The sequence below is a fragment of the Eumetopias jubatus genome, unplaced genomic scaffold (assembly GCF_037043125.1).
Source record: "Eumetopias jubatus isolate StellerSeaLion01/CBP00866 unplaced genomic scaffold, mEumJub1_p1.0 scaffold_4, whole genome shotgun sequence".
Classification (NCBI taxonomy): domain Eukaryota; kingdom Metazoa; phylum Chordata; class Mammalia; order Carnivora; family Otariidae; genus Eumetopias; species Eumetopias jubatus.
This window is the reverse complement of record NW_028274810.1, coordinates 49,556,144-49,579,492: the sequence shown is the minus strand read 5'-3', so window position 1 is coordinate 49,579,492 and position 23,349 is coordinate 49,556,144. Positions and strand designations below refer to the sequence as shown.

Here is a 23,349-nt window from a genome sequence, read left to right as displayed (position 1 = left end):
TATATATATTTTAATTCAAAGTGAATTGACAGTAATACACCATAAATTCTTATTTTGACACTCACCAAAATAGTCACCTGGAAAACCCACTTTTTGTGACAAAGTACAGAGGCTTGGTCACATTTAAATCACCGAGAACTAGAGAGAAATACTAGCGCAAACCGTAATAGACATTACATCCATAAAACTTTTCCTAGTCCTTATTGTAATATTGCACAGTGCAACTGCTACATGGCAAACTAGTGTAGCATAGAAGTAAAAGCAAAAACAAACCAAAGAAAGAAAGCCACAAGTCTAAAATTGTTAAACAGTTAACAGTTCAAACTTAGTAATCAAATCTATTATCATTGGGTTCATTAAAACAAATCTTCCTACACCTTGCAGTGTATGATTTAACTTTTACTTAACACAAACCAAGATTAAAATTAGTAGCTGAGATGCGAAAAAGTGAAAAGGCTTTGCTACTACAGTAACATATTTAAACACCCTGAAGGAAAAGAAAAGTTAAGTATCAGGGTATTTGGTAAAAAAAAAATAATAATTTGCAAATTAAAATAGTATGCAAATATGCAACTTGGAAGTCATGCAGTGTTTAAGAAAGCAGTAAAACAAAAGAAAAATGGTAAAATGGTTTTAAAGAAGGTATAAATCCAAATTCTTTTGTCAATATGTTGAATTTAAAAGTTAGGATTTTGACATTTTTAATTTTTAAACACATTAAAAAGCCCATGATTAAAAACGGTTAAGAGCAGTGTACTCAACTAGGGTATGCCTTTATCAAACTTGACTATTATGAAAACATTTACTGTCCATTTAACAAGACCGTCTGAGTCTTGGAACTGAAATACAGAAAATACGACATTTCAGGGTAGTAATATGGCCCTGAATGAATATAAAACTGCGCCAGTTTTGTACCTGTTGTACAAACAGAAATCGATCCTTTGCACTTGGTGTTTCTGAAACATCCGCTGCCAGCATTGATTCTTTTCCAAGAAGTGAGCAGATACCAGTGATCTGCCGGACCATATAAATAAAAATTAATAAGCTGTGGAGGGCAGCAAGTTTACTTAAATAGTGACTCCATAAATTTGCCATCTGTAAATAATCTTTTAAATTAATCTTAGGCTACTCCTTTTTTCTGTGTAATACATATATGTATAAAAGGCATAGAATTGATTACTAAAAACACTGAAACTTGTGGGGAAAATTAAGTCCTTCATTTTCAGTGTGACTAAAAATGTACAGCTGGTTTTTTATTTTATGATCTAATACTGTAATTTTTAAACTCAATTTCAGGCACATTTATTTCATTGATGATTATTAAATAAAACACTGCTTGTGTTAATGGAGTAAAGAAAAGTTTATCCATTATTAGCTTATTGTCAACGCTGTATTAGAGCTGTAGTAGTGGTATGCAATTCATTTATCAAAGAAATGCTGTAAATCCAAAACATTTAGAGAGTTTTACATTCAAATGCTTTGTACTGTTTATTCCAGTAAATGCTGTAAGATTATATTCCAGATTTTTAAGGAAAAAAAGTTAAGTCAAGCCTGCAAGATACAGCTTTCTAAGTGTCTACAATGCCAGCATGAAAATAAAAAATTAAGTTACATTGATACATCCAAGTTTTTTATATGCAGTGATGAGCACAAACATTAATAGAGATAAAATACTGATGCAAATAATACACCCCAAAATAACATATACAATTACTTTCCATCATTTACAATACAGTAGTTATAATGACACTCCAAACATAAAAGCAAAGTAAAAAATCAAAACCCCAACTTCTATTTCATGTAATTAGACTTATACAGAAATTAGAAGGCTAAATAACAACTAGTTAATCACCTAATTTCACAGCTATCTGAAGTGGCAATCGTTATATAGCAGCTTATCTATGATACATTCAAGACAAACGATACAATTTATTACTTGCCCATAAGCTAAAACACAGCCTGTTTAATACCTTTCTTTAAATTCCACCTCTACACTACAATATACTTGAGGTCTATGCAAAAAAGTAGCTACCTTTTATATAGGAAATGGATGATTAAGTCTTTGATGCTGTAAAAGCAACTTCATTTAAACATAACCACCAACCACCAAAAAAGAAAAAAAAAAGAAAGAAAGAAAAGAAGGGAAAAACCCAAGACACACTTCCTAGGAAAGAAAAAGCATGTAATTTCTGTTCCAGACGGAATGTATTAAATAAGCAAACACCACCAACAAGCAAAACAAGTACTACAATGTAAAAACCACACTTAAAAAAAAAAACCCTCTCACATGCATAAATGAACAATTGCACACAAAGAACTCACATCTTTTCAAGCTTCAGTAGTAAATATTCTGCTACTATTTATTAAATACTGCATGGTTTGCCTAAGCTAAGATGAAACCACATCATGAATCAATGAGCATTTTGCATTTTCTTTCATTACCTGCTCAAAGTCATCCTTACTGAACCTCTAAACATTTTATTAAATCCAATTATACAGCAAACACTCCCAAAATAAACTTACATTGTATTGCAGTTTCACTTAACAGTATATAAAATGCTGTGTTGTGACAGATATCAACTATCCATTAGATCCTGAATCAATTTTTCTTAAGCACTACTAACTGCTTGCTTTTCTTGAAGCTAGATCATTCTGAAAAATCAGACAGCAGAATTCAGCTATAGCAAACATGCTGCCCTCTTAGTAAGGAAAAAACAGGTACAACTTGAAATCATACCACACAAAACCAAAAATGAACATTACTCTATCAAAAGAAAACTAAAGAGTAGATCTGAATTTTAAGTCCTCAACATTTATATATAGGTAATAACATTAACAACCTCAAATATTTAAGGCAGTATGTGTGGGAACAGTTCACAATGCAGCTGAGATTATTAGAACAACATTTAAGAGCAAAATCTAGGCAACATTTTGCCCATGCAAAGACACATGCAAATGTAAAGAACAATAGCTCAATTTCTTAGGTAAGGGACCCAACATTTATACACTAAGACACAGATAATACAGTTCACTTGTATGCTGTAATTCTGACATATGCGCATCTGTTGCTCTAAGTCTGTACACAGAATGGCTTCCCAAATGTGGATGTGTCTTGCACAAGTTAGAAGGCAATTTTATAAAAAATAGCAGGAGCAAAACTGGACTTCTGCTCCCATAAGACACCTGTCTAGAGTTACTACATAAGAAGATAACATGACCAAAGACAAGTTATACCAAATGTGCAAAACACATTAAAAGTGAGTTTTTTTTTAAAAGCTCAAAGTTGTTTAAATTGCACCCAAGTCTACATGATTCAAAAATAATTTTCTTGTGCCATGGCTAATATTTATTAAATACCATGTTTTTATTTTTAATCAAATGTTTATATCATTGAGCTTCCTCAATATACTCTTTTTGAGTGTTCACATATATGGATACTGGCTGAGTTTTGTTGGACTCAATGGAAATCCAGTATATGCAGGTGATGCTGCAATGTAAGAATGTGGTGGGAAGATTGGTTTGTACGGAGTCTGATGAATGGTTGGGGATGGTAACAGATGGGGAAGGAGAGGCGAGAGACTACTGTGAAACATCTGTACGGCAGGAGTCTGACTCATCAGTTTCCGACAAACAGCGGCAAACCATCATCATTGCTGAGTCCCCAAGCCCTGCAGTGAGTTTGATTACTATTAGCAGTGACACTGATGAGGAGGAGACAGCGCAGAGACGCACACTCAGAGAATGTAAAGATAGTCTGGATTGTGAAGCTTGCCAGAGCACTTTGAATATCGATCGGATGTGTTCATTAAGTAGTCCTGACAGTACCCTGAGCACCAGCTCCTCAGGGCAGTCCAGCCCATCCCCTTGCAAGAGACCGAACAGTATGTCAGATGAAGAACAGGAAAGTGGTTGTGATACTGTGGATGGCTCTCCAACATCAGACTCTTCAGGACACGACCCCCTTTGCAGAGAGCAGCTTTGTGGAAGACGCTCATCAAAACACAGAACTGGTGAACTCGGCCAACACGGAAACCAAACCAGCTGTTTGTACTGTTGTGGTGCCACCAATGGGACTAGAGAATGGATTAAATGCCGAAAAGCATATGGCAAACACAGATTCTATATGCCAGCCATTAATAAAAAGGCCGATCCGCTCCTGGGAGATTAAACCAGCCTTCCACGGTGGGTAATCATCAGCAGAAACTGACATCAGATTTCCAGCAGCAGCATTTGAATTTCAGTCAGGTTCAAGAGTGGGCATCAAGAGTGGAATGGAAACTTCGGACATCAAAGACAGCAAGCTTATATCCCTACTAGTGTTACCAGTAATCCATTCACTCTTTCTCATGGGAGTCCCAATCATACAGCCATGCATGCCCATCTGGCTGGAAATGCGCATCTTGGAGAACAGCCTACTCTACTTCCATACCCATCATCAGCTCCCCTCAGTAGTGCTACACCAGTGGCCCACCTCTTAGCCTCTCCGTGTACCTCAAGACCTATGTTACAGCATCCAACTTACAATATCTCTCATCCCAGTGGCATAGTTCACCAAGTCCCAGTGGGCAAAGTCAACTTAGGACTTATTTAAATTAAACTTCCTACTACCCCTGCAGAGCCTTAAAGAGTTTCTTTCCTTTTGTTGCCATTCATGGTGGTCTTTTTCTTTCTTTCTGGCATTGAATGTTTACTATAATATTTTAAAACGAAATAGGTTCTTTTTAAGAGAAGCCATGCTAGCTGCTGTGCCAGCACAGGATTTTGAGAGTTTTATGCTATTTACTTTCAGAAAAGGAAAAATGGGAAACAAACACTTTCCATGGGTTATTTGTAGCCTTGCTTAATTAAGCATGAATTTAAAGAATGTGTTAATATTTTCTAATATTTTAAATAAACTGCCTATAAATGATAGATATTTGATTAAAATATTTCCTAAATGCTTAATTTTAGATTTGGCCTAAAATGTAATTAATAAACTAAAGAGCAATTTCCACACTTACTTAGGAAATATGAGCGAAAGAGCAAAAGTTAGGCAAAACTCAAAGACAAATTATAATAAAAAAGTGAAGCAATAACATCAATAAATACCTGAGATCTAAAAATGTCAATTTTTGAAGCATACATAATTCCAAGGATATAAAGGAAAGCTTATTAAAACTGAGATTGACATCAGAAACCATTTCTTTCAGTTCCACAATCCTGAAACAAAAATAATTTAAAGATGTTAGCTCTTGAATTCACTGTCAGAACTTCAAAACTACAAGCAGGCATAGGAGGAAAAATCCTATTTTATGTTTGCTAATTAAGATTTTCTGTAACTTTTACTTCTCTCACAAAAATTTCAATTAGTTTGTATTCTATAACAGTAGTTTTCCTTTAGGCTGCATAATATAATTTTCTCTGTATCTGAGTACTTCACAATGTTTTTTAACTATGATATGTCAACATTTTTAAAGTATAGGATTTTTTGTCCAAATTATCATTATATTAATCATGACTGCAATAAAACATTAAGTTAATTCCTAGTTTGGTAAGTGTCATGACTAAGCAACTTAAGTCAAAGACTTAAAGAGAAAGACTTAAATACTGTTAAGTAAGCCTAATCAACCTTAGTAATTTTAAAGCATGCTATTAACTAACTATAAGAACAAGAAATGTTATAAATGATTTACCAAGAAATGAAACTATATGAAAGAAAGAGTATCAACTGCTGTGCTAAAGATGAGTTTGGATCTGTAACTGATAAAACTTTTTTGGAAAGTTTTTGGATATATGTATTGAGAGCCCTACTCCTTTAGATAATTCTTCTGGAAATCCGGTCTAAAGAAACAGTATGTTTTGTTTATTTATTGCCATAATCAACCTTATAAGTATATGATAGATTTTAAAAGTATTGTTTACAACATAGGAAAACACTTATGACAAATTAACCAGTTAAGATACAAATTGTATATGTAATTCTAAATGGAAAACAGTTTGAAATAAAACGTGCCATGGGCGCCTGGGTGGCTCAGTTGGTTAAGCAACTGCCTTCGGCTCAGGTCGTGATCCTGGAGTCCTGGGATCGAGTCCCGCATCAGGCTCCCTGCTCAGCGGGGAGTCTGCTTCTCCCTCTGACCCTCCCCCCTCTCATGTGCTTTTTCTTCTCTCACTCTCTCTAATAGGTAAAATCTTAAAAAAAAAAAAAAAGAAATAAAACGTGCCATGAATAGAATAGTGATGGGACTACAAATGATCTGTCCCTTCCTTTTGTCCAAAATTTTATGAATAAGTATTATTTTCACAATCAGGAAATCATATAGTAAAAAGTATGACTTGTGAAATAAAAATTTAAGAAAGAGGAAAATGACTCAGAAACTCTCTAGATCAAGGTATGTCCTTGCTATCTTTCTACTTTGGTCCTCTAAATTGACAAAAATATGATGAAATAACAGCAATAACAGAATACCATACTGTTTTACATATGAATTACCAGATTGTGAGGTAAAATGAGAACTAAGTAATAAGGTGATGTGTCCATCTTCATTCCCAGTTTTGATCCAGGATCCCCAACACAAACTTATCCTGACAGCAAATCTAACTACTCAGTTCTTCTGTCAAGTACCCTGAGAGCCCTTTAAACAAGAGAGAAGGAGATGAACTAGATCTCCTTTTGCTATGGAATCTCAAAGTTAATTTACTTTTAAGATCTATATTTGGGCTCCCTGCTCTGCGGGGGCCTGCTTCTCCCTCTCCCACTCCCCCTGCTTGTGTTCCCCCTCTCGCTGTGTCTCTGTCAAATAAATAAAATCTTTAAAAAAAAAAAATCTATATTCTCCAAACTATGCCCTGCAAAACAGAAAGCAAGTTGAAGTTTGTCTGACTGTTTAAAAATTTTAAACATCTAAAAAACGTTTTGACGGTCAGATGAAAGCCATTTTATTTTCCCCATCACCTTTTTTTTTTTTTTTAAAGTACTTAAGTGCTCACTAAGTGCTAGGCACTGGTTAAATGCTTTGTTGGATTATGTCATTTAATTTAATTCTTATAAAATAAGATAATATTTTAATAATAAAATAAAAATAATACTTTATTATCTTTACTTCATAGGTAGGGAAACTAAGAGCAGCTAGTTAGCCTGTCCAAAGCCACACAGCTCACAGATCTGGGATATAGATACATGCAACTGACTCCCACTGTCCAAGTTCTTTACCATTACCCTATTCTGTCTCCTCTACTGTTGTTTTAATTGACAAGGTTATTTGTCAACTTTCTTTGGGTATATAGTTTACTGCAAGATAACAATCATTTAGAAAGTTCAATATTATACTAATTTTCTCTCATAACCTAAAGATTTTGCTATAACTAATATCAACAAAGACATACTGAACAGCACAAGTACAATGCACATGACTTCTAATATTTGATAGTAAAGAATCCTTTCCTGGGAGGAAAATATTAACAGGATTATCTGTTTTTTTTTATTGATTTTACTATCAGTGAAAAATTCAGTGGCTGGCAATTCATTAACATAAAGCCCAAAATGAAAATTCCTATTAATCCACATGGACCTGGCTTTGGATGGTGTCTTAAAACTTTTCCGCTAATATTTCATTACATGGAAAAAGTAATTTATACTTTTAATAATTCTAATACCCATTTTCCATGTTTAAAATGTAAAAGAAAAAGAAATCAAATTTTTAAAAATGTATATACCTCTCAGAACTGATAATGTCTCAGAGAATACTTACGTGAATTTTGCTAACTCCCTCAAATATCAATGATGAAAAAACTTCTACATATGCTTTCAAATTAAAAAACTATGAAAAATAATTATTCTTGTCACTGAGATGCAAACACAACTGAGAATGAGTCACAACTTAATAGAAATGGTATCATGAACAATTCTCACCTTTTAGGAATTTCACATAGCTGATTCTTACTGAAGTTAACAGAAGTGATAATGTTGCTTTTTACTGCATCAAATACTTCATCAGGAATTAAAGTTGTTTGTTTATCACTAAATGAAAAATGGTTTGAAAATGCATCATCCTTAGTAGTCCAGAAAGATATGATTATTACTTTTCAGTTTTAAAGGCCCTTAAGGATTTTATGAGTTTTCAAGGCAGCAAGGCAGTTGCTTATGAAGAACACTTTGAAGTTCTGCAAATAATGCCACAAAAACCTACGAACTCACAAAATATTAACCATTAAGAATTCAGACAACATAACATATCACAATACATTGTACTATACCTTCTGAGCACTCACATACTCAGTGTGAATAAAACCAGATATATCTTCAGAATCTAAGATGTTTAGAAATCATATTAAATGATAGTAATTGTAAGTGGATTCCTCTACCTCAGAATAGAACTAAATCTATCATTTTAAAACTGTTGTCATCCCTTTTCTAACAGGGATTATCTGCCAACTTTATGTAGCTATATAGTTAACTGCAAGGGAACAATCATTTTTAAAAGTTCAACACAGGGGTGCCTGGGTGGCTGTTGGTTAAGTGCCTGCCTTCGGCTCAGGTCACGATCTCAGGGTCCTGGGATGGAGCCTCAGATTGGGCTCTCTGCTCAGCAGGCAGCCTGCTTCTCCCTCTCCCTCTGCACTCCCCCTGCTTGTGCTGTCTCTCTGTCAAATTAATAAAATCTTTAAAAAAATGAATACAAATTAAAAAAATAAAAGTTCAACATTATACTAAACTGTTTCTCATAACCTAAGCCAATTTCTCTCTCCTTTAGCATGTGACAAGGTAGACAGGGGAGTGGCCTTAGACTGAACTATTCCTGTTTTTACCATTAAGGACCTTTTTAAAATTCACTTTCTCTTAACCTCAGTTCTGTGAAATTAGAATCTGAAGAGTTATTCATTGTTATGTGGGCCAGATATTTTGCAAATATAAATTTAAATAAATTTCCTTTTCAATAAGATTTTCAATAAAGTATACATTTAATCTTAAATGAAAGTATAGTAGTACTCTGACATTTGCAGATTTAACAATTTGTTGTGTTATAATTAGCCATTTGTCCCCACGTTCTTCTTTTACAATTTTCAATGCTTAATCCATCATCCACTTAAAAATATTGTTGATGGAATGCCAAATTAACGACTTTATTAAAAAGAAAACAATTATTACATATAATGTCCAATATAGAGGAATCTGTAAGAAAGACATTGTAATACAGATAGGTAAAGACAGCCTAAATTCAGTTTGTATGCCTTCTACCTCTGTTGTACGGCTGTATTTTCTCTTGTGCAAATGTAGCATTTTTATCTTTTCAATCAGAAATGCTCAAATCATGGGGAACTGATTTATTGTAATCAAACATTGAAGATTCACACTCTTTTAAAAAAATTTAGTTGATAGCATTTATGCCTTGATACTGGGAATTCATTTATATTTTATTATTTATTTATTTATTTTTAAAGATTTTATTTATTTGACAGAGAGAGAGAGAGCACAAGTAGGCAGAGAGGCAGACAGAGGGAGAGGGAGAAATAGGCTCCCCGCTGAGCAGGGAACCCGACGTGGGGCTTGATCCTAGGACCCTGGGATCATGACCTGAGCCAAAGGCAGATGCTTAACCAACTGAGCCACCCAGGCGCCCCAAGGAATTCATTTATATTTTAAATGGAATATTCTTTTTCAATTAAAATCTGAGGAAAATAAATTTCAATAAATTTAGAATCAAAACAATGTAAGATGTATGATCTGAATTCAGTGCTATCTTTATAACACTTGTGATATCTGTGACTTTAAAAAGTGGGAATGGTTATCTCAAATAAAATTATAGATTGTTTGGAAGATTAAAAGCAACAGCATATGTAAAATACCTAGTATAGTGCCCAGCATAGAATAGGGACTCAATAAATCATATCCATTCAGGGTTGAGGGAATGAATGAAGGCAGAGAAAAAAAAATTCTAAGGCAGGAATCAAGTTTGTCTCATCATCATTCAGTGTATTATGACACCTACCATAAGATTTGAAACCTAGTAGGTTCTAAGAATGTCTACTGAATAAATGGGTATATTATGTGGAAGAGAAGACATGCTAAGCTGCCATCTATTGTGAGAAAAGAGGGATACAAATATAAATATGGAAGAGTACTACCTTATGTTACAGTGTCAAAGGATGAAGTTGGCTTAGAGTAGGCATTTCTACATACACCAAAGAGTGTCAGACTAGAGGTGGAAACAATGTGAATGACAACAGATCTGAAAAAGAAACTGTATCCTGACCTCTGAGGTGGTTCCTACAGACACATTAAGGAAAACAGGCCAGACACTGATGCTTACTGTTAGATAACTGATTAACTCTAGTCACCTGACTTGAACTTCAGTCTGTATCCTTTTGTATTTTCATTAGATGATATCCAGACATAAACTAATCACTGTAGGAGCCTTGACAGTATGGGTTAATTTATCACTGTTGCCTAGATAGTACTGAAAGACCACTTAACAACCTTTTCATAGGTATCTTCTTTCCCCAATTAAATACACTCCCATAATATAAACATTTTTAGGCTTTTATCTCAATTTATATACCAATATTCCAATTGTTCCAGGTTTAATACATATGTACTAGAGCATAATACTATTATGGCATATTATTTGGCTTAGATGTATTAATGGGGTACAACCTCTCAAGCTTTGCCTGCTTAAGGTCTTCATTAACTAAATGATACTAATTTCTTATTTACTAGTAGAGACTCTCCAATATAAAATCCTCTCTTGATGCTGGTTACTGAGTCAGAAAATTTTATTACCAAACAATACTCTCACTCTTATTTTATAATATAAAATGTTATTATAAAAATGTCAATATTAACAAACATCTATCTCTTAAGCATAATAAATACAACTCACTGAAGGAATTGTATTTAAGTTCACTGTACTTTTAATATGCTTTTATTTCATCACTGTTTTTGCAATTGCTAATCCTCCAAGTACTAATACACTCTGATGAATTCTTCCTCACCAACTTTCCTTTTATCTGAAGGATTATTTCTCAAAGTTTCCTATATGTCCTGCAGTGTTTAAGAAAATTACATACCTATAGTCTAATATTTTTAATGTGATGATAGCATGTACATTGACTCTGGATTCACTTGGTAGTGTCATGGCAGTCTCAACAGAATCACTTTGGCTAGGTCCATCATCTGGCAAGAGAAAAGTTATATGAAACCAATATATATACTATAAAGTCATTTTTAAATTCTTGTATATATATAAAAATGGTATACATGATTTCTAGATATTATTGGTAAGAATGTCTTTAATCATATACTTTATTTCTAGTAACTCAAATCTAGATCTATAATTTAACATTTAATTAATAGAAAATAGAAAAAATTATTATAATATGGCTTTAAAATCTTTTAATAAATCTTACCAAGAAAATGTGGGAGTAGGAAAGAAACTTCAAAGAATAACTACAATCTCTCAGAAGAAACAATGACACTAATCCTTCCTCTTAAGAAAAATAATATGGTCTATTAGAATTTGTTAACAAAGGAAAAATATTATTTCCCACAAATGTCTACCAAATAGGCATACACCTATCTCCTGAGTTAGGACATATGGAAACTGATTATCCTTGATCACTTGAAACTGGGGGATTTACATAATTGAGTAAGCTTTTGATACATTATTCATGTTAAGAGGTTTTTTTTCAGCATATGCAAGACTTTATTTTCATAGAAATTCCTAACATAAATGCATACTTACACACTCACACACAATTAACTCCCTCACTAGTTTACAAAGACTGTTTTAACACCGCCATCATATGGTATAAAGAACAAAACAAACATAAATCATACACATCAGAAAGAAATGGCTTGTGACTTACTGGCAAAAGAGATTTCAAGCCATCCAGACAGAAGTAAAATAAGACTATTAATTTTCAACAATGTGAAAAAAATGAAATAGTCCTAGCATTCATCATATGTTAAGAGCATAAGGCATACCAAAAGAACATAAAACAATTAGTAGCATCTCTGATCTTGCTTCAGCCCAGCAGGCATTTAATGAACATTTGTTGAATACTATGAAGTATATTTCTCTTGCATGGAGCTCATCAATTATTCACTAATCAATATCATTAAGCTAGTATTTCTTATGCAAATATATTAATATTTTGTTCATAGAAGAAGCACAGAATAAAAGACAGTATCAAATAGAAATAAAAGACATCAAAATATTTGTTAGTATTAAGTAAATGCTTTGGTATTTAGAAGTACCCTAGCATTTTGGTTATGTCATTTTAAAGAATATGTAATATATACTGCCAAATTACATCAGCAGATAGGCAACATGAAACCAGCAACAAAACCCAGCATTATTTTTTAAATATACATGTATACTAGCATGACAACATACTGAGATGAGTATTCTCAACACTTTCCAAAGAGCTACCTTTAATAACCACATTATATCTTGAAGAAGAAGAAGAGGATGATGATGACGATGATGCAGATAGCAGGAGGGGAAGAATGAAGAGGGGGAAATCGGAGGGGGAGACAAACCATGAGAGACTATGGACTCCGAGAAACAAACTGAGGGTTCTAGAAGGGAGGGGCGTGGGGGGATGGGTTAGCCTGGTGATGGGTATTAAAGAGGGCACGTTCTGGATGGAGCACTGGGTGTTATATGCAAACAATGAATCATGGAACACTACATCAAAAACTAATGATGTAATGTATGGTGATTAACATAACATCATCATCATAATAAAAAAATCAGCATCAAGAAGGATGTAAAGAGGGAGCCCATTATCCCTTGGGAGGAGACTATACTAGAGATAGACTTTCTTTTCATTATATATCCTTGCATATTGGTTGAAATTTTTTTTACCATGTATATTTACTGACTTTTTAGTTAAAAAACCTAAGATGGCAATATTCCTTAAATTGATCTACAGATTCAATGTAATCCCTATCAGAATCCCAGCTGACTTCTTTGTAGAATTCAACAAACTGATTCTAAAATTCATGTGGGATTGCAAGAAACGCACAATAGCTAAAACAAGACTGAGAAAAAAGAATAAAGGATTTACCCTTCCCAATTTCAAAACTTACTACAAATCAATGGTAATCAAGAGACTGTGGTACTGGCACAGGATAGACATACAGATCAACGGAATAAAATTGAGAGTTCAGATTGAAACCTGTATTTCTTCTGGTCAAATGATTTTCAACAAAAATGACAACACCACTCAATAAGGAAAGAATAGCATTTTCAGGAAATGGTGGAAGGAAACTGGATAGCCACATGCAGAAGAATTAAATTGGATCCTTATCTTATACCATATATAAAAATCAACTCAAAATGGACCAAGTACTTAAATGTAAGAGCAAAAGTATAAAACTCATAGAAGAAAATATAGGAAAGAATTTTCATAAAACAGGTTTTTGCAAAGGATTTTTAGACATGAAACCAAAAGCGTAAGCAAAAAACAAAAGGAAAAAATAAATAAATTGACTTCATCAAAATTAAGATAAAAAAAACCTTTTGTATTTCAAAGGACCCCACCAAGAAATGAAAAAACAAACCCACAAAGGACTAGAAAATACTTGCAAATCATGTATCCAACAAGACATTTTTATCCAGAATGCATAAAGATAAAAAGATTAAAAAAATTAAAAATTGGGCAAAGGATCTCTCACAAACATACATGAAAAATTCCTCAACAAAATAGTAGCAAGTTGAATATTAAAAAGTATTTTAAAAATTATACACTGTGACTAAGTGGGATTCAACCCAGGTATTTAAGTCTAGTTCAGCATTCAAAAATCAATGTAATGTTTCACATCAACAGGCTAAAAAAAAAAGAAAACTTATATGGTCGTATCAATAGATGCATAAACAAACACTAACACTCCTTTATGATAAAAACTCTCAGTAAACTAGGAATAGAGGGGAACTGTCTCAACTTAATGAAAAGTATCTACAAAAAACCTACCACTCACATCATACTTAACAGTGAGAAACTTGAAGCTTTCCCCCTAAGGTTAGGCACAAGGTAAGGATGCCCCCTCTCACCACCACCACTCCTTCTGAACATCATACTGAAATGTCCTTGTTAATGCAATACAGTAAGGAAATGAAATAAAAAGTATGTAAATGGGAAGGAGGACACAAAATAGTCTTTGTTCACAGATGACATGATCATAGGTAGAAAATCTAAAAGATGTGACAAGAAAAACTTGAAACTATTAAGTGATTATAGTAAGGTTGCAGGATACAAGGTTAATATATAAAAGTAAATTGCTTTCCTTTATATCAATAAGTAGAATCTGAAATTAAAAACACAATACTAATTATATTAGCATCCCCCAAATGAAATACTTATATATAAATATGACAAAATATGTATAAGAACTCTATGAGGAAAACTAGAAAACTCTGATGAATGAAATCAAATAACTAAATAAATGGACAGTCCATACTCACAGATAAAAGGTCTCAATAATGTCAAGATGTCCCTTCTTCCCTACTTGATCTATAGATTCAATGCAATCTCAATCAAAATCCCAGCAAATTATTTTGTGGATAGTGACAAACTGACTCTAAAATATATATAAAGCAGCAAAAGACTCAAAACGGCCAACACAATATTGACTTGGAGAAAAACAAAGCTGGAAGACTGGCACTATCCAACTTGAAGACTTACTATAAAGCTACTGTAACTGAGACAGTGTGAAGCTGACAAAAGAACAAATAGATCAATAGAACAGAACAGAGAGCCCATAAATAGACCTTCATAAATACAGTCAACTCATCTTTGACAAAGGAACAAAGGCAATAAATACAATGTAGTAAAGATGGTCTTTTCCACAAATGGTGCCGAAACATCAGGAAATCCACATGCAAAAAAGAAGAGATTTATTCATAACTGCCAATACTTGGAAGCAACCAACATATGCTTTAGTAGGGTGAATAAATAAACTGTAGTACATCCAGACAATAGGTTATTCAGTGCTAAAAAAAAAAATGAACTATCAGGCCATGAAAAGCATGGAGGACACTTAAATGTGTACTACAAAATGAAAGAAGTCAATCTGAAAGATTCCAATTACATGACATTCTGGAAAAGGCAAAACTATGGAAACAAAAAAATTAATGGTTGCCAGATATGGGGTGATTGAGGGGATAACAGGATAAATAGACAGATCACAGATTTTTAGGGCAATGAAAATACTTTGTATGATATTACAATGGGGAATATATATCAGTTGTCCAAATCCATAGAATATACTACACCATTATGATGTGTCAATGCAGGCTCATCCTCGGTAAAAAAATGTACCATTCAGGTAAATGATTTTGATAAATGGGGGAGGCTATGCATGTGTGGGGCCAGAGGATATATGGGAAATATCTGTACCTTACTCTCAATTTCGTTGTAAACCTAAAACTACTCTAAAAAAATTAAGTCTTTTTAAATTTTTTTTTGATTATTCTGATATGACCTCTAACTGACTCATAGCATAATAATTAAATTTTTCTGGAGGAGAAAGTATACCTGGAAAAGAAAGGAAACTCCTTGATTGGCAGGAACTAAGAGTCTTAGAAAATTACATTAATTTATTTGAAGGTCAAGGTGGAAAATGAAAATTGCTGAACAATATAATTATCTTATTCATTTAACATACATTGACTGGCAATATGGTGCTAGGTTTAGGCTGTGCATAACCAACAGAGTCATGAGCTAAATTAACAGTTGCTGTATTTAGCCACTTAGTTGTAGAGTGTTTGTTACACAGCAATACACTAGTATAGCTGAATTTTTTTTAATACTCTAGTGTATTCTACAATGATATAGATAAAATAAAAATTGGGATATAGTACAATTTTAGTGAAGCATTAAAAATTAAATGTATAGTATCATTTTCTCTTTTGGTACATGTTCATGCTAAATTAACATATCCTGAAAAATGTGTTTTATCTTTATACTTGTCAGAACTTAGCACAACTATGCATGAAGCAGATATTCAAATAACTATTAATATACTTCCCAGTCAATAGCATTCATATACTATACCATAAAAGTCAAGTTTTGCTCTTTTTATCAAAGTTAAAGCACTAAGATGCTTACTGAATCTTATATTTTCCATTTGATACACTAACAAAAATCAAAGAAATTAAGGATAAAATATTATTATTGTGAATTTAAGGATGTTTTTATAACTTCAGCATATTTATGACCTATATGGATTCAGAATTAGAACCACACCTGCCAGGGACCATTTCCTCTAATTATTTACACCCAAAATACATGTAAATTTATGTACTGTTAGCACTTCACCGCCTTTCATATTATCCTTCAAAATATAGGAAAAAATAGAAAAGCACCTTTAATCTTGCTTCGCAGATATTTTAAGACTTCTTGGGTTCCTTTCTGAAAAGGTGGAGAGAAGACACATATTCACCAAGATATACCTTGCAGTTTCATAGATTAACATGCATGTTTGAATTTCAAATTTAAAAACCAGAACTGAATTCTAAATATGCTTACATTTATAATTTCTCTTCGTATAGTTCTCAAAGGATTTCCTTCTAGTGCCAGAAATTTCAAATGAAGTTTTCCCAATGAACAGGGTAGACTACAAAAAGATTAAACTGATTTCAGGGAAAACATGAAGAGTAAGTATAATTCAACCAATAGTTGACTATAAAACTAACAACATATGACAAACTATGTATCATATAATAGTGTCAAAGAGACCTCAGGTAACATAGGCCTAAAGTATCTCCCTTTGAAATGCTGAACATGTTAAAAAAAAACAGATTTGTTTTGAAATTCTCATATTGTGATTGCTAAAAAAAAAAAATGTGAGCTACAAAACATTTGCTAAGTAAAAATTGTAGAAAGTAAATTTGAATGAATCAATGATTCAAGATAGCCATACTCAAGGATACTAAATGTTTTGATTTTTTTCCTTCAAGTAAGCAAATGAAATTCTTCCCTAATAACCTAATATTATTTAGGTTATTTATTAGTACAAAAACACTCCTATCCCAAAACTACTGTGATCAACCTATAATACCAATTTATTTTTTTTCTATTTTTTTTTATTAAAGATTTTATTTATTTGACAGACACAGTGCGAGAAGGAACACGAGCAGGGGGAGTGGGAGAGGGAGAAGCAGGCTCTCTGCAGAGCAGGGAGCCCGACGTGGGGCTCGATCCCAGGACCCTGGGATCATGACCTGAGCCGAAGGCAGACGCTTAACGACTGAGCCACCCAGGTACATATTTTTTAATGAGATTAAAATCAAACTGCTTCTGTTCTTAATCTTTCAGTAGCTCCCCATCTCTTAACGAATGAAACTTACTCTTCACAGGCATAAATGACCTATTCTATATGGCCTCAATTTACCTTCAAGCCCTAAATTCTTACAATCTCTCTAATTGTACCCTATTTACCAGGTCAACTTGATTCCTTGTTCTCTCAATATACCCCTACAATTTCCTGAACTTTCAAGGTTTTCTTTGTGCAGTTTTGCCCCACCAAGTGAATCATTCTGACCACCGTACATGGGCACTTGCAACTCATGGTCATCCTTTAAAGATCATATGGTGGGACCAGAGTGAGGCATGACCCTGAAGGTGAGTGTGCTCTTAAATTCCGTGCTCTAGGCACTTAACTTGCCTCACCCTAGTCCCAGTCCTAATGATCATCTAAAAACATTTTTTCTGGAGTGCCGGGTGGCTCAGTCAGTTGGGCGTCTGCCTTCGGCTCAGGTCATGATCCTAGGGTTCTGGGATTGAGCCCCACATCAGGCTCTCTTGTCAGCAGGGAGCCTGCTTCTCCCTCCCCTCTCCTTCTGCCTGCTGCTCTGCTTACTTGTGATCTCTCACTCTCTCTGTGTCAAAAAAAATATAAATAAATCTAAAAAAATAAATAAAAAACATAAAAACGTTTTTTCTTCTACAAAATCTGCCCTGATTCCTCTCAATAAATTGCTGATACCTCTATTTCCTTTAAGTCCTCAAAGCATTTTATATCTCTCCCATGGCTTTACATTCATTTAATAAATTCAACAAATATTTATCAGGTACCTTCTAAATACCCAGACACTGATCTACGAGTTAGAGATAGAGCAGTGAACAAAACAGATAAAAATCCTGACTTCTTAGTTTATGTTCTAAGTGGATTAGAAACTTATAAAGATATCTGATTCTATCAGTATTTTAAGCTTGCTGCCAAGGACCAAATCTAACCATTCTTTGTAAGTATGCATATGATACTTGTTCAATAAATGTTTAGTGAATTCAATTGAGAAAAAAGATCTCTACATGTTTTTTTACAAACCTTATTTACTTATTAACTTATGAATTATAAGCAAATGCAGGTATGATTTCTTATTCCTTTGATCTTTAAACTTACCTACTAATATCATTGTTGCTTAGGTCAAGCCTTTCCAAAGACTGTAGTAGTGTAATTTCATCTGGAACAGATTTTAACTTATTATCCCGCAGGTCTAGCACAAGGATAGAATTCAGATGCTTAAGATGTTCTGGCCCTAATATTTCAATCTGGTTTTCACCTACATGTAATTCCTACAAAACCAAAGATGAATCATGTATTTCTGTATTCATTTTATATTAGATAATAAAAATAAAATTGAAATCTTAATTTCAAATCACTGAAAAATACATGGAAAAAACGTAAGTTTCTAATTACTAAGGTGCTTAAGTTTTCAATTACAATTAAGCTAAAAATGGTAAAAACAGAACATTTTCAAGGATTTTCTGATAATTTAAAAATAATTAAAGATATAATCTGGCAGAAAGTTCAAAGTTTACAAACTAAAGCACAGAAATGATTTAGTAGTTACATTTATAGAATTAATAAAAATACAAATCCAAGAACGATGCTGATAAAAAACGTAAAGTTTAAAAATAAGTTGGAATGAGCATAAAAAGTTATAATCAGTTTGTTGTTATTTATTTATTTGAGAGAGAGAGAGAGAGAGCGTGCAAGTGAGCAGGTCAGAGGCAGAGGGAAAGAGAAAAACAATCTCCAGGAGACTCAATGCTCTGTGGGGAGCCCTACACAGGGCTCCATCTCACAACCCTGAGATCATAACCTGAGCAGAAACCAAGAGTCAGACACTTACCCAACTGAGCCACCCAAACACTCTTCATTAGTGATTATTAAATATAGTGATTTCCCATTAACAGAATCTATAATTATCAGATGTACAACTGATCTTTAAATAACTTTTTCAGTTCCTTTTATCACTGCCACCATTCTGTTTAAGAGAAGCTCTTTTAACTCTAACACATAAAAGTATACATGAAGGAAAACAAAGCATGGCAAATTTAAAAGACAATGTTAATGCTATATACTTAAAACCAAAAGAAAGTAATTAATTTTAAACAGACCCAATTATGATCAGGTAAACATGAGCAGTGGCAACTTACAGAATTAGATACATATTCCTTCCTAGTACTCCAGGTGTCCTACAGTATGACTCCACCTTACTATGTTAGCCTCATTATCTACCTCTCCAGTTATATACTACTCTCCAGATGAAATGTACAAATTCCTATATTTAAGTTAATTATTTCTTTAAAAAAAAAATCTACTGCTGGGCGCCTGGGTGGCTCAGTCAGTTAAGCATCTGTCTTCAATTCAGATCATGATCCCAGAGTCCTGGGATCGAGCTCGGCATCAGGCTCCTTGCTCAGCAGGGAATCTGTTTCTCTCTCTCTCTCTTTCTCTCTCTCTCTCCCTCTGCCCCTCCCCACTGTTTCTTCTCTCTCTCTCAAATAAGTAAATAAAATCTTTAAAAAAAATTTACAAGCTTCTTAAAAAAATCTACTGCTAACAATACCATTAACATAGACTAAAATTCTGAAAAATATAGGAAAAACATTGCAATTATAAATAATACATATTCCCAATGTAAAACAAGATTAAAAATTTCATTTTCATAATTAACTTTGGAAAATACATAGTTTAATAATCATCTAAATATTACCTTTAATAATCTACAAGAAGGAAATTCTGGTAGAAAACGTAATTTATTCCTCCTCAAATAAAGCAATTCTAGTGACTCCATGTTAGCCAATTCAGGGGGTACAGCTTCCAAGAGATTTGAATTACAATCCAAATGCTTTAATCCTATAATACATAGTAAGTGAAAAACAAAAATATTTTAATAAAGAGAAAAATATTGATCTATAATTGTATATACATTCAAAAAATGTGTACATCATCATGAATTACAAACCCATGCCACTATATACTGCTATAATAATAAAGAATACTAGAATACCACTGAATGAAATAAACATAAACTGAGATTGCTTTTATTAATTATAATTAAAGAGATACAACATTAAAAATGATGTTTAGGGCACCTGGGTGGCTCAGTTGGTTAAGCGACTGCTTTCGGCTCAGGTCATGATCCCGGAGTCCAGGGATCGAGTCCCATATCGGGCTCCCTGCTCAGCAGGGAGTCTGCTTCTCCCTCTGACCCTACCCCTCTTGGGCTCTCTCTCTTACTCTCTCTCTCTCATAAATAAATAAAATCTTTAAAAAAAATGATGTTTAATAATGGTCCAAGTTATCTTTGTAATGGTAAAAAACAAAATACTCCAGTACTCTGTTAAAGTATTCTAAAATATACAAACTACAGACTATATTATTTCCCTCAGTTATTATACATCTTTATTTTTTTTTAAGATTTTATTTATTTAGAGAGAGAGAGAGCAGGGGGAGGGGCAGAGAGAGAGGGAGAAAGAGAATCTCAAGCAGATTCCACAGTGAGCATGGAGCCTGACCCAGTGCTTGATCTCACAACCCTGACATCATGACCTAAGCCGAAATCAAGAGTCAGCCGCTCAACCAACTGAGCCACAAAGGCGCCCCAGTAATTATATATCTTTCAAAAGAAAAAGTTTAAGGTGGTTAAAGACATACATGCATGCATACTAGCTGTATGAATGGATGTCAAATAACTGGCTAGTAGTAGCTTAGACACATGTATTTAAATTTGGCAAGTTGACTTTCTGTCAAAAAGCCTTGGATTTCTATGCTTGTCCCCCTATTCTTCCATCTATCCATACTGCTTCTTTCTCCCTCTGTCTTCTTTCTTTTCTTTTCTTATTTTTGTTTAAATTACATGCTTTCTCTAACATCTTAGCTAACACTATGGACAAGAATGCATACTATAGCTCAAGAAGGATGTTCTTACTCGCAGCATCTCTCTTACCTCCTGGATCTATCTTTCTTAAAAAGGCATATAAGAAAACAAAAATGGAAAAAAGTAAAGGTCTTCCTTCCCTTAGGAATTCAATAAGCAGCTTTCTCCCTAATACATATCACAGATTCTTCTACTTACAATGGCCACCATATTTTCCATAATTCACTCTCAACCCTCTAGTTCGAATAGGTGATAAACACTTTACAACTTTTTTGCTATACTTTGAGCCTATCAATTTTAACATAATGCAAGACTTGAGTTGATATTGCCTTAGACTGCTTCTTTTAGTATTTAAAGATGCTAACTGCTTTCAAAACAAATGTAATGGTACTACTTTCAACAAATACTATAATAATTTATGTATTACTTGACTAGAGCATTTTTAAAAATGTCACAACTGGAGCCTGGGTGGCTCAGTCCATTAAGTGTCTGCTTTCGGCTCAGGTCATGATCCCAGGGTCCTGGGATTGAGCCCCTCATCAGGCTCCCAGATCAGCGGGGAGTCTGTTTCTCCCTCTGCCTCTCCCTTTCCCCCTGTTTGTGCTCTCTCTCTCGCTCTCAAATAAATAAATAAATATAATCTTTAAACATAATAATAAAAAAATAAAAAATGTCACAATGTGATTCAGCTCAAGTCCAGTAAATTCTATAAAGAAAAGTTTGTTTTAAAAGTTAGACACTATAGTTTCACAACTGTTTGCATTTAAGAGCACTGATAATATAAGCAGTGCATAGTGGAAAGAGCAATGGGGATGGAGTTAAGAGGATTCAAGCCTTATAGAACTGTTGTGATTCAAGCCTTGGCTCTATAACACATAATTTCTTTTTCTTTTTTTAAGATTTTATTTATTTGACAGAGAGAGACACAGCGAGAGAGGGAACACAAGCAGGGGGAGTGGGAGAGGGAGAAGCAGGCTCCCCACTGAGCAGGGAGCCCGATGCGGGGCTCGATCCCAGGACCCTGGGATCATGACCCAAGATGAAGGCAGACGCTTAATGACTGAGCCACCCAGGCGTCCCTATATAACATAATTTCTAAGCGAGGTTTATGAATCTTTAAAATGTAAAAAATATTCATCCCCCTAACTTACACCCTCCTAACATCACAACTTTGTGATGGCAAAACAATATATGTAAAAGCATTTGAGTTATAAAGAACCACACAAATGTTAGATGTTGTTCTTGGCGTCCAGTCCTTAATAGTGAAATAACAACTAAATGTCCTATTGGTGATAGTTTAAAAGTATCAATGTCATAGCTAAAGGAAGAAAGCATCTGATCATTAATTATATAGTATATTTATATATATAAATATATAGTATATTTATACTGCTATAAATTCAAAGTATTTTTCTACTGATTTCCCTCTTTTCCCATCTCTCAAGATATGTTCACCCAACTGATGAAAAAAAAAATCCAAGCTTCTTATATATTAAGATAATGTATTTTATGTTTAGCTCTACTTTTTAATACCTTTATTGAAAAATGGCAAAGATAAGCAAAGTCTTAATTACCGGTGTCCCAAGTAAAGGCTCCCCTAAAATATCAACTGGATTTATGGAAGATTTAACTTATGTATTCCTATTACAAATGACAAATGACTACTAATATAAGTAAAACAGCACAATTTTACAAATTTATCTCAAAATGATTTGTAATCAACTATATAAAATCAGTCCTATAACTTCCACAAGATGGAGGTTTAAAAAAATGAAGAGGGCTTATATCTGATTAGCAGAAAAGACTAGATAAGGTAAATAGTGTACAGCTGACACACAGTATGTTCATCAGCCAAGTAATAATAATAGTTTACTTTTAAACAAAAAAAATCACTATAATGATTTTGCCCTCTAAATCAAGAATTCTAAGATAATTAAGTATAATTATTTAAAAGGTACTAAAATGTGCCTTCAATTTCTTTATCCCTTAATGTTAGTTCTAGAATATGTTAAATATGATGGTGATATGGTAAACTCCAATAGAATCATTATTTTAACCTTTAAAAAAAAAAAAAGATTGACCATTTGGGCAAAACTAGACTATCTCCTGGCATCATTACTTATGGACCACAAGGAGGCTACAGCTATAACATAACCACAAGTAGAATCTCCTATTAAAGGGGAATAAACTTAGT

The 23,349-nt window shown here is 33.5% G+C and overlaps 1 protein-coding gene across 1 annotated transcript in view; it reads right to left on the bottom strand.

Moving 5' to 3' along the window:
* LRRC40 (leucine rich repeat containing 40) overlaps positions 1–23,349 on the bottom strand; it is a 54,143-nt gene that overhangs the window by 8,294 nt on the left and 22,500 nt on the right. Inside the window, exons 6-12 of the mRNA XM_028102539.2 lie at positions 19,989–20,131; positions 18,389–18,561; positions 16,513–16,600; positions 16,350–16,395; positions 11,047–11,152; positions 7,892–7,999; positions 5,089–5,199 (exon numbers count right to left, since the gene is read on the bottom strand). Coding sequence (XP_027958340.1) covers positions 5,089–5,199; positions 7,892–7,999; positions 11,047–11,152; positions 16,350–16,395; positions 16,513–16,600; positions 18,389–18,561; positions 19,989–20,131 — 775 coding nt within the window. The remainder of the gene's footprint in view (positions 1–5,088; positions 5,200–7,891; positions 8,000–11,046; positions 11,153–16,349; positions 16,396–16,512; positions 16,601–18,388; positions 18,562–19,988; positions 20,132–23,349) is intronic.